The sequence below is a fragment of the Syngnathus scovelli genome, chromosome 2 (genome assembly GCF_024217435.2).
Source record: "Syngnathus scovelli strain Florida chromosome 2, RoL_Ssco_1.2, whole genome shotgun sequence".
NCBI classification, from domain to species: domain Eukaryota; kingdom Metazoa; phylum Chordata; class Actinopteri; order Syngnathiformes; family Syngnathidae; genus Syngnathus; species Syngnathus scovelli.
In genome coordinates this window covers 8705240-8716912 of record NC_090848.1, presented here as the reverse complement: position 1 = coordinate 8716912, position 11673 = coordinate 8705240, and the positions used below count along the sequence as shown (strand labels likewise).

At 40.0% G+C, this 11673-nt stretch overlaps 2 protein-coding genes across 2 annotated transcripts; one reads left to right on the top strand and one right to left on the bottom strand.

The window, feature by feature from the left end:
- Nucleotides 1-761: 761 nt before the first annotated feature.
- cd63 (CD63 molecule) lies at nucleotides 762-8154 on the top strand. The gene is made up of 8 exons (XM_049755984.1): nucleotides 762-926; nucleotides 1548-1633; nucleotides 5326-5514; nucleotides 5618-5692; nucleotides 6179-6277; nucleotides 6406-6549; nucleotides 7116-7199; nucleotides 7827-8154. Exons 2-8 carry the CDS (start codon nucleotides 1568-1570, stop codon nucleotides 7890-7892), a joined length of 723 nt encoding a protein of 240 aa, XP_049611941.1. The 5' UTR covers nucleotides 762-926; nucleotides 1548-1567; the 3' UTR covers nucleotides 7893-8154.
- Nucleotides 8151-11639, bottom strand: letmd1 (LETM1 domain containing 1). Its single transcript, XM_049755983.2, has 9 exons — nucleotides 11267-11639; nucleotides 10866-11005; nucleotides 10455-10570; nucleotides 10306-10388; nucleotides 10040-10226; nucleotides 9756-9857; nucleotides 9275-9427; nucleotides 9095-9191; nucleotides 8151-8995 (listed from the first exon to the last, which is right to left on the bottom strand). Exons 1-9 carry the CDS (start codon nucleotides 11380-11382, stop codon nucleotides 8919-8921), a joined length of 1071 nt encoding a protein of 356 aa, XP_049611940.1. The 5' UTR covers nucleotides 11383-11639; the 3' UTR covers nucleotides 8151-8918.
- Nucleotides 11640-11673: the final 34 nt, after the last annotated feature.

Below are 11673 nucleotides of genomic sequence, written 5' to 3'. Positions count from 1 at the left end.
TATTCAGATAACCTAGAATCAAACATCCTGGGTTCATTTCCAAAACTATGCCCAAAATGTTTTCCATTCTACGCAATATGTCTGACTCATATTTCCTTACCTAATGACATGATCATAGGCAATGAGTAATTTGCCTATGAACTTGGCTATGAGTTATGTCTTTTTTTTTTTAGCATTATTTTAATTATTTCAGTTTGTTCAAATGACATTAATTATTGTAAAAGAGGCCCAGGCACGCCCGCGACCCTTAGATTAGATTAGATAGAACTTTATTTATCCCACAGTGGGGACATTTTCTTGTCACTGTGGGATAAATAAAGTTCTATCTAATCTAATCTAAGGGTCGTTGCGAGGATAAGCAGTTCAGATTGGATGGATGGATGGATGGATGGATGGATGGATGGATGGATGGATGGATGGATGGATGGATGGATGGATGGATGGATGGATGGATGGATGGATGGATGGATGGATGGATGGATTCTTGAACATAGCCTGTCCAATCTCTGAAAAACCCCACCTTAAGAATTCTTAAACATGAATTACTTTTTCCGCAACTATATCTGACTAACAGGTAAAATTCACCTTGTTACTTAAAAATTAACACGTTTTTTTCATTTTTTACATTATTTGTGCAAAACTGAATAGAAACGGCACGACGTGTCCCATGAATGTCACATGACGATATGCATGATTTAACGAGAAGCCAGCCCATGAAGGTGTCACATGAGTTCAGGTCAATATATATCCGAGGAAAAGGAGGGGTCGCCATCATCATCGCCATCATCATCGTCATCATCATCATCATCTTCTGCTTCGTCACTTGGGGCGGGACTAGCAAGCAACAAGGAACGACGCAACTTCTCCAAAACTTCAACGCTTAGACCTGTTTGTCCTCCGTTCACAAAATTTACACACCTCTAAAGGTAAGCTATAAAAATATGAATAAAGTTACACCTCCCTACGAGGTTTTCCTGCTAAATATGTTGTTTTCCGATTTTACATGAACGCCACGCCAAAATCTTGCCAATTTGTTAAAAAGCTTCCAAGTTGTTGTTAAACACGTACGACTTGCTCCGTCCCACACGTCGTCGACTAATTGACACGGCAAACTTTAGAAGAAATTCAATAAGGCTACTAACTGGCTTGATTCGATGTCATTTAGACGCTGGACAAAGCTTGCTTTGTCCTCGTCGGCATTGGTGGTAGTAGTTAACGGTTCGAGGCAGAACTGAATTCCTCCCCCGCCAGGCGAGGTTCTGCTCGGGTCACTTTGCTTGAATGTCAAGGGTCCATCCAGAGTTGAGCTATTATTAGTGACTTAAGAACTTTTGTTAAAGCGAGTTCTTTTAAAAATGGATCTGTAGATCTTACTTGATCTTATCCAAACTAATATGTTCTGTCAGCACGGTTGAGGAAATGACTCAGATGTTCTTCTCGTTTGGGAAGCAGCTGCTGCTAACACACTTTTTTTTCTCACACACTTTTAGCATCATAGGGGAAATAAATGAAAAATGATTTGTTTTCTGCCTTCCTTGTTGATCCAGGAAGCCGATCCTCTTCAACCATGACTCTCGAGGGCGGAATGAAATGCGTCAAGTACTTGCTCTTCTTCTTCAACTTCATCTTCTGGGTGAGTCTCTGCTGTTTTCCACTAACTACAGCTCGGGAATGAAAAAAGGAAACTGGAGTTGTTCCATTTTCCATCATGTGAAATCGATCCCGCGCGCGTAATTTACTGTTTGGATTGATGGATTAAAAAATAAAAAACAAATCCCCTAAATTGCACTGAACAAACCGTCAGGATAATTGAAACAAAAAATACTTTGGCTGGTGTCTTTGGACAAGTGTTAAATAAATCTGTATAATTTCTTTATACATGATATTGCTAGCATTGACTCCAATGTCACTAGGGATTGGCATTAATCAATATTAATAGTCTTAACTGTATTGCTTATCGGTCCTTGTCTTGTAACTAAAACATTAATGTGAAATCAAAAGAAGAACAAATCACGATGACACTTTCAAACATTATATAAACAAATATTTAGTGTAAGAAAACTTGAATAGAGCAGACAGTCCGCGACATGCTCTTGGATTGCAAAAAGCACTTCAGCTTTGCCAGTTCCCCTAATCTCGTGACAATTGTTCTTACCAATGCAAATTTATTGTAGTTTGTGCAAATACCAAATTCCGCATTATGACAGCAGCTGTCGATTTGAGATGTGACGTAACTGTGCAGAGTTATCGATTATTACATTTTGATATGAAAGTCTATTAAACACTAACTGGTTAAGCTAACTGGTGAGACCATTTGGGCGGGCTCTTTGCTTTTTTGCATTTGGCAAACTATTGGATAAGAACAATGTATCGGTAGATACTTCAAATCATGTTTTTTTTTCATTGTATCATTTTTTTCTGTAGCAGTATATTGTTTATCAAAAGGAAACAGGAGGGTTCATGTGAAAAACACTTGATCATTGTGGCGACTGCAAGAGAGCAGGAAGTTTCATAGAACATAAAAATAACGATATCATTGTAGCTTTTTAAAAATGTGTGAACAACATAAAACAAATGGTTTAATTAGTCTAGTAAATAAATCAGCGTACTTATTTTGGTCTTGTGATTCTGAAAAGCCTCTTGCTTTGTGTATAAGATGAAATCACCATGAACATACACTCGCGCGCCTGACTGACCAGCTGTCTCCAAAAAGTGTGACAAATGATAAAAAAAAACAAAATTGGGCTCACAATTCATGCTGTGAGTTCATCTGAAAATATGTGTGTGTGTGTTAAGCTCTTTACAGCAAGTGCTGATGATGGAATGCGAATCTTATGACCAGATTGTAAAGTTCGCAACGGTGTCATGTGACTTTTTTTTTTCTTTCTCCTCCAACTGCTTAAAGTTCAATTGTCGTTTGACAGAAAAGAGGAAGATGTCTGTGACAAAGAAGGTTACATAGTTACACAATTACATTGTTTGAGGTAAAAAAAAAAAAAAAATCTCAAATTGTGTAAAGTAGTAAATTCTCACGTTATTTCAGTCAGTTTGTCTAAAAAAATAAAGTAACATTACAATTAAGTAGTATGTATGTTTTTTGAGAAAGAAATCTTATGAGAATTTTGCATTTTTATTAGCAATTACTAGTAAAATTTCAAGAATAAAATTTCAATCGGAATATTTAGAATAAAGCTGTACAAAAAAAATCATAGTAAGAAAATAAATTAGCATTTTTTGTCAGGAAAAAAAACTTCTATTAAGAAGAGAAAGTCCTCTTTCTGTGATAAACTAATTCTTTTGTCACCAATTAAGGTAGATATTTCATAAGAAAATGTGATCTTCACATTTTTAGAATGCAGAAGAATTACTCTTATGATATAGATATATGTATATTAAAACATTTTCTTGTCAGTCTTCCAAGAACAATTTTAAAAATAGGTATACACACAGTTGTACTATAATGAAGTGAAGTGGTTGTTTTTTTTTAAATGCAATCAAAATAGTAAGAGAATTCATAATTCATAATTCATAATTCACTATGAATTGAAGAAAATGTTTTAGATGTAGAAAACAGTCTTATGTTGGAAAAAATGTGTTCATATGATCAACAAGACAAATCTGAAGAAAAAATGTAAATGTAATATTTAAGATAATAACATTGTATAATGCTGTTCAAATAGTGGGTGGGGCAGGTGCGGTGCGATGCCGGGGGAGGAATGTTGCATCTTTTCGTGGCCTCGCCCCTAAAGTTTACGGAGACTCAGAGAATGTCTTGGTTCGCATGAACACGCCTTTCGGGGTTAAGAATAGACGTGATGGGTGGTATTGGGATCGAGATTTACGCCCACCACTCCATGGAGAAAACTCAAATCCATGCTGTTTTTCAAGCAAGGGCTCAACATGCGGCCACCCCTCGCGCTGCACCTCGTTGTCATGGTAACGAAATCAGTTTGCTCTGTTGCTCCAGTGGGCAGAGCAATGACGTTCTCTGGTGAGTTAGGGCTACCCCCACAAAACAGCCTCATTTGAGCAAAGTGCACTAAATTCTTCATGCTCGTCATATTTTCACAAAAGCATGACATATTAGAACAACTGTTTTAAATGATTGAAAAAAGTGGTGAAGATTTGAAGTGGACATTTAGTTGCAATGATCCATACACAGTAATACACCATGTCAGAGAATGAAATTATGAATGTGTTGTACATATTTCAACTTTGCGTAAACTCCTCATCCATATTTTATGCAAGTTGTCGTATGCGGTTGATGTGCTTGCTGCTTGTTTGCCTGTTCTGTTGGCTCCTTTGTTTTCCCGAAGCACCCATTAGCTGCCTGTTTGACTCGAGTTCAAATATTTACACTGCTAGCGAGCTACTCGGCAAAACGACATGGCCTCTGACATACGCAGGCTTGGCGAGTAACGGAATACAAGTACCGTATTTAGAATACAGAAACAATTTAGTCTAGACATAACCAGGAAGCTGGAGATGTTGCAGGGCACAACACATGCCATGGAGAAATGTATTTGATTTTCACTTTGCTGCATGGGAACATGCTCTTGGATATAAATCATGTCACCATTGTCATGTTTGCAACATTTATGAGTTCGGGTTGGTGCATCTTGGTCGTAATCATTTATCTCCAATAGTTAGTAGAGCAGTAGTTTCTTGAGTTGCTTCTCACTGTCTTAAAAAAACGGACTTTCGCATTTGTTACGTGACACACTTTGAATTACAGAAATGCTGAAGGCCTATGTGGTGGCAGTGTACTCTTTTTAATTCACTTGACAATAAGCAGCAGTTTAGCAAACAGTTCAAACTGTTTTTGGGCTACTCCCAGTTCAAGTTTATTCTAATGTCGTGCAGCAGAGGCCAGTCAGGTTTTTGGACATCATTCTTTTCTCCCACAGTATTTGTGCGATAGTTACCTACTTTTAAAACTAAGTTTAAAATTCTGCTTTTTCCATATTTTCAATGAAGTCTTTAAGATACTTTTCAGCATGAACTGATTTCCCAGCATCGAGTGAGGCAATTCCAATTGATTCAACATTTTCCCGTCACAATGTGCGTGAAAGATTTTATGAGTTGAGCACTGACGCACGAGTGTCTGACTGTGTACACTGGGAGAAGTGGCGACCGCAAACTATTGCAACTTCCTTCCATCTGTTTGGTATCCTTTTGCTAACTCATCACGTCCGGCTGATGTGCGATTAGCAAAGTACTCGTGTGTAACAGGGCAAGTGAGAAATTCTGTCAAAACAGTAAATATACAGAGGAATCAAAGTATTTTTGTTTGTCCTGAACCCCTGTGCTGCCTTTTATTTACAGTTATGTGGCCTGGCAATGATTGTGGTGGGAGTCCTGGTTCAGGTGTCCTTACATCAAACCGTTAGGATCAGTGACGCGTCGGCTTCAGGAGCGCCCATCCTCATCATCGCCGTCGGTGTGATCATTTTCTTCATCTCCTTCTTCGGCTGCTGCGGCGCCTGGAAGGAGAACTACTGCATGATCACCTTGGTAACTTTGCCGGATATTTAGCATTTGGCACCAAATGGCAAAAACTCTCTAGTGGTGTTTCATTGTTGTTGTTTTTTTCATGTTTTTATTTCTCTCCTTTTAGTTTTCCGTCCTTCTGTCATTGGTCATCCTTGTTCAGATTGCGGCGGCGATCACCGGTTACATCTTCAGAAACAAAGTGAGCCAGTTTGCCCACTCTATGTATCGATATATATTGGAGGTTCTTTCCAAATCTAAAAATGAAAATGTGTCTTTATGCAACAATATTGCTAAAGAAATGGAGTTGAGCAAGAATGCCGGCTACCTTGGGCAAGCAAACCTGGCTGGCTATTGAACATTCATTTCAACTCTTAAGCAATCAGTGAAGCCCAGCGAAACAATTTATCAGTTGTTATTTTGTCTTTGTTACTTCATTTTTGGCTTCTCACGGCGACATCCAGCAGGAATTTAGGAAGGAAACAAAGTTACTCAGGTTATCTTATCCCCAGATGACCATTGAATATATTTAAAATTGCAAGTCTGTCAAAATGTTATTTTCCTAGGCTCCAAGTTGGAATGAATTTTTACCTGACCTATGCTAGCGCAATGCAACATTGTATGAAAAAAAACAAATGGAGCATGTCTTCTTGCCTTTTTTAAAGTGGCATTTTGTCTCCCAACAAAGGTGTCTGATGTAGTCCAGGACAGTCTGGCGGATATGATCAAAAGTTACAGCAACAGCTCGGCTGAAGTCAAAGCCAGCGTGGACGGTCTTCAGGCGGACGTGAGTGGCATTTGTTGATTTAAACACTGACTACACCCTGACACAGCAGCGCCGCATCCTGGGTTGTCGCCGCTGAATTGTTTGCCTGCCTGCACATCGTTCATCCATGAGCTCCTTTGTGCTTTCAGTTGAAATGCTGCGGCATCAACGGCTCCTCCGACTGGCGAAACTTCAAGCCCGACGGCAACTCTGTGCCCGACTCGTGCTGTGTGAACATGTCTGCTGATTGTGGCAATGGCACCATGATGGACCCTGCTAAAGTGCACCAAGAGGTAAAGGTCAAAAGTAACAATTAGAGTATTCTTGGTATATAAATAATTATTTAATAAATGTATATGAATATTTTCAGATGCTGGAAATTAGTAAAATAGTTTTATTAGGGTTGGGTGATGTGCATGTTTTTTTTCCATCCCACCCAAATGTGGTAATTTCACAATGTACAAAGCAACTTTTGAAAAAGGTTTTTCTCCAAGTCCACTCTCCATGTATTCTAGCTTCCTCCAATATTCTAAAAACATTTAACAGAATAATAGTTTGGGGATCAGCTAAATAAGCCCTGATTTCACACAATTGACTAAATCGAAATGATGCAAGTGCCGTTGCTTACCTGTTCCGCAACAGTACACAACTGGAACATGTTAATTTTGAGTGGGTGTGGGTATCTGTACTGTCGTAAAAAGCCATGCAAGCACATGAGCCTCTACCACTAGGCTATGATATACATTCATTAGACATTTTATGACCATGTTCCATTTGAATCAACATGCCCACAAGGCGCTTTGTAGTTAAGCAAATACAGTAGAGTACTGCCTAACCTTCCTCTCTGATTTCCCCGAAGGGTTGTCGCAACGCACTTGAGGCGTTACTGAAGAAAAATCTCCTGTGGGTGATCATTGCCGCTCTTGTTCTGGCTTTCATTGAGGTACGTATGTATTCTATGAAGCAGGGGTGTCCAAACGTCAGCTCAGAAGCATTTTCTATTATAGATCCTGTGCATAATATGCATGCCCCGCCCCCCCCAAAAAAGATCCCAAATCGAGGGGGGCATTATATGCAGAGGCCAGACCTCAGACTTAAAACTTCAGGCGGAATAAAATAGTAATAAAAGTACAATTCTATACACAAGTAGCTCACTAAATATTTTCTCCCCAACATAAGCGTGATGTGTGAAGTTAGTAGATGAGAGCGTGGAATCGGATTGAAGTCCCCAATGATATGGCGCTAGATGGTAAAATTGGAATCTACAATTTTTCTACGCGCATCTTTACCTACACTGGTTGAGAACGTTACTGTGATTAAACTGCTTGCATCCTTTCCTTTTTCGATGTGGCCTTTGGAAGAAAACGTTTGGACACGTGTGATGTAAAGCGAAGAATGATTTCTGAAAGGAACACATCAACAATGGAAATGCAAACATTGACTCATAACTAGTCGAAATGCAAACATTGACTCGCAACTAGTCACGTGCTGCACATCCTGTTGCCGGGCGGCATTTGAAAAGCCGGGCATGTTTAAATGACTTAGTATGGTCTGGTCTTTTCCCTTGTAGGTGATGGGCGTCGTGTTTGCCTGCGTGTTGATGCGAGGCATTCGGCGCGGCTATGAAGTTATGTGAGTGACTCATGTGGAAGATCGCTCACTTTGCGGGCGCTTCACTTTCCTTTTTGTAGTGCCCAGAACAATCTTGCAGCCCTTTTAGTGGTTACATGTTGCAGACGTAGGCATGCAACATCCATTCGACAACACTGTCCACTATTTCTTTGATGCTTGACGATTTTGAATATATATGCTGTTATGTTAGAATTTGTGAAGTTTTGTTTTTAAAGCTCGTTGGTTCCCGGTTTATTTTTATTAAAGAACCTTTCCATCCAAATTGATTTGAAGAGTAAAAATTTATTTTTGGGGGGATACATACATTCATCGCAATATGGCACAGCAACACATCACTGAACAAGAGTAAATGATAGAACAAAATAATGCAGACAATGTATTTGAAATGTAAGCAGTCAGTTATTGCCAAAGGCACAATAATTAGATAGACTTGTTTGTAAATTTTAATAAGTAAACTCTAAAGTGCCATAACCCAACAGTTTTCTTCACTGCAGGCCAAACAGCGATTACATTTTTACCACAGCCGTGCAACAAATCAGTATTTTTTTTTTTTTTGGTCTGCTTTTGATTCAATACCGTTCTTTTTACAATTATATTTTGCTAGCTTTCACTTTTAATACAAATGTTTAAAAAAAGAAAATGCACACTGAGGTAAAACACAAGGAAATGCAACACATGCTGACAATTGCAAACGGAATGTTTCTTGACAACAATATCCAACTTAAATTTATGACGTTTGACCTTTAAGTAAACTGAGTTTTTGATGTCATGAAATCAGTGATGCGTTTCCAGTGATAGGCTGAGTGAAATGTGTAAACTGCCCTCCAGTCAGATCGACGCTTAACACGATACTGGGATATGTGGGAGCTTTCAAGTGAGCTCAGCAATTTTAGATTTTATTTTTAAAGCTCTAAATCTCTTAATCATGCCATCAAACAATATTTTGAAATCAAGTTCCCTATCAAGAAAGCAACAAATGCTGTCAACTGGTGAGAATTCCCTCAAAGCAGTGGAACTGTGCGGGTTCCCATTAGGTGCGGCTAATCCCATTCGGGAAGTTGGCGGAGAGGAACACGAGACAGTGCAAAAGGAGCGATACATCCGACTCTAGGGAGCAAAAAGAAAACATTTGGAAAAAACGTACAAATGTTGGGAGCCGTTTGAGCAAAACATAAAAAAAAGAAAATGCATTATGGGGGTTGTTACCTTTGAGTGAGGAGGAGATCTGAAGCCATTGGTACAACCACTCTCGACACTGGTTGACGGCGAGACGATCCGAGTTGAGTCCCCTCAAGTAGCAGGCCTGAAAGCGAAAGAAAGCCCGACTGTCTGTAGCGGCTCTTCAAATGTGGCACAGCTGGCCTGGCCCAAGGTCAAGGGTCGCACCTGTCTGACTTCAGATTCGCTGAGCTGGTCCGGGCCCAGCTTGTTGAGGGCTCGGTCCAGATGGAGCAGCTCCAAGGCGTGACTGGACAGCCGTCGGCCAATCAGGAAGCCGGGGAGGCAGCGTGTCAAGAAGAGCAGGGAGCTTATGTTTCTCTAAAAATGTGTTGAGAAAGCACATAGAATTTTGTTATTCCACCCGAGAAGCAGAATGCAAGTGTGAGAGGGAGGTCGAGCTTTACACACCGAATACATTAGACAATATAAACAAAATGTAACGGAAAAATAGATGACTTGGGCTACGACAAAGGAAGCGAAAACAATTATCTACTCGCACTTGCATTTCAAGAACCACCAAAAAGACTCCGGTGAGTTTGACATTTTATGTATTTTTTTTTATTTCTGTGCTGTTAGGAAAATTGATAAGTGATACTTTTGCTTTTTGAGTTTTCTTCTCGAGGGAGACAGCTAAACTTTTACCAACCTTATGAGCCACACTCATCTTGCTCATGCCAAGCGGAGTCCCCGAGAACAGGCTCCGCACTGCAAGGATTTCGGACACTTTGAGGTTGGCTCCATTTTGCACCTGAAATTGAATAAAAAAAAAAAAGTAAGTTTTGCTTTTAACTTTTCCGACTGCTGCAAGGCACAGCAAGGGAGAGAATACCTGGAGAAAACCCGCACAGGCACGGGGAGAACATTGGATATCAGATATTTCAAGTTATGGGTTGTTGTATACAGATTTTTTTAGGGGAAAAACTAGCATACCTGTGAGCACAGGATGTCAAGGCGACTCCTCAGCTGCGAATCTTTGACCTTGCCGCTGGCACGCTGGAGCCCTTGCAGGATGGGTCGGTGCTGACCTGCCCTGAACGAATGATACAACTGGCGAAACTCTACCTGCTGCTTCGGAGTCCAGAAATGCGGGATCAGCATCTGGCGGGGGAAAAAGTACCTGGATTGGGACGGCGGATACAATCATTCATTCAGGCAAATATTTGAAGGGCTTTCTGTCACTTGGGAGTGGGACTCACATCAAGACGAAAACCAGGTAGTTGGCAAAGGGAGGAATGGAAATCAACACCAGTGGGATGCTTTTCAACAGGTTTCGGCGAAACTGCGACACACATTACGGTCATGATGGTGGCACTTTTTTGAGAAGCAACTGCTTGAATGTGCTCACCTGTCTGAGTTTCTCCATCTCCCTGTAGGATAAATTTTGGAACTTGACTCCGTTTATTGACATCTTTGTTTTGATCATGCGAACGTCTCGGGCATCTCGGAAAAGAAGTTTGAATCCTTCATTGGGAGGATAAAAAGAATTGAATTAGGGTACACAATGGATTGGTTGCCACCCAATCGCGGGTCACATATAAACAAACAACTAATCACATTCATACCTGCAAACAATTTATTCCAGTTTTTTTTAAGCGTTACATTATGAAAAAGACACAACAAATATCCAGACTGGTTTGGAGCCACATTGCAAAAATAATGTAAATGTGATTCCTTGATTTTTGCCACTTGGTTAAGTCTTGAAACGTAAATGACTAGTGCATGTGACTTGGTCTAACCTTTGGCCTTTTGACCTCACCTTCTATAAAAGTGTGGTAGAGCAGATAATAGCGTGGGAATCGCCTTTTGAGGAACCCCTCATATTTGGTGTTGACCCACTGCAACCTGGACGTCACATAGCGACCAAGCCCTCGTCGGACTTCAGTCGTCGAGTAATGTCTACATAATAATTCAAAATGGGGAACAAATAACAATAAGTATTGCAACAATACTTGGGAATAATCCATTTACAGCATTACAAAAACAAATCCTCTAGTTCAAATTAGTTAATAATAACAGAAATAATAATATGAGTATTAAATAGGGAATTGCTGCAGGATGTCAAACTCTGCACTGTCAGAAATGTCTGTTAACAGTGAAAACAAAAAAGCATATCAAGTGATGACAACATCCATGAACGTTCAATATTTTAAAACCAACCTGAACTGGTGACACACACAAGGGCCGTACAGTCCATTGGCAATTCGGTTTGTCCTGACGCTCCAGAGTCGAATCAAAGACAAATTGTTGGCGAGGCTTGAACAGGACAGCGCCATATCTGTGTAAGACGACTTTCGCTTCGTTACCGTAATGACGGAAATGCACAATAACAACAGCCACAAAGCATGCGCGCTTCCCGTAAATTATCTTATCAATATCGCTCCATAATATTGTATTAAACGTGTTCTTTCATATGTTTGTATTTTAGTTACATCAGTCAATCGTCCTTGCTTGCAACTATTTTGTTTTTTAATATTTCTGCGATTGAGATTTGGAGCCACACCTAAAATTGCGTCTGACTCACTTTTTATGTCCAAATAGACCTGCCGTACTCAAGTTTTCCACGG

Bases quoted from the DNA above. Each gene is read 5' to 3' on its own strand.
- letmd1 (XM_049755983.2), bottom strand. From the start codon at position 11,382: ATGGCGCTGTCCTGTTCAAGCCTCGCCAACAATTTGTCTTTGATTCGA. The intron at 9,428-9,755 runs GTTGGTAAAAGT...ACACATTTTTAG, and splicing joins AGATGAGTGTGGCTCATAAG to AGAAACATAAGCTCCCTGCT. The intron at 8,996-9,094 runs GTAACAACCCCC...TTTGCTCCCTAG, and splicing joins GATCTCCTCCTCACTCAAAG to AGTCGGATGTATCGCTCCTT.
- cd63 (XM_049755984.1), top strand. From the start codon at position 1,568: ATGACTCTCGAGGGCGGAATGAAATGCGTCAAGTACTTGCTCTTCTTC. The intron at 5,515-5,617 runs GTAACTTTGCCG...CTCTCCTTTTAG, and splicing joins ACTACTGCATGATCACCTTG to TTTTCCGTCCTTCTGTCATT. The intron at 6,278-6,405 runs GTGAGTGGCATT...TTGTGCTTTCAG, and splicing joins TGGACGGTCTTCAGGCGGAC to TTGAAATGCTGCGGCATCAA.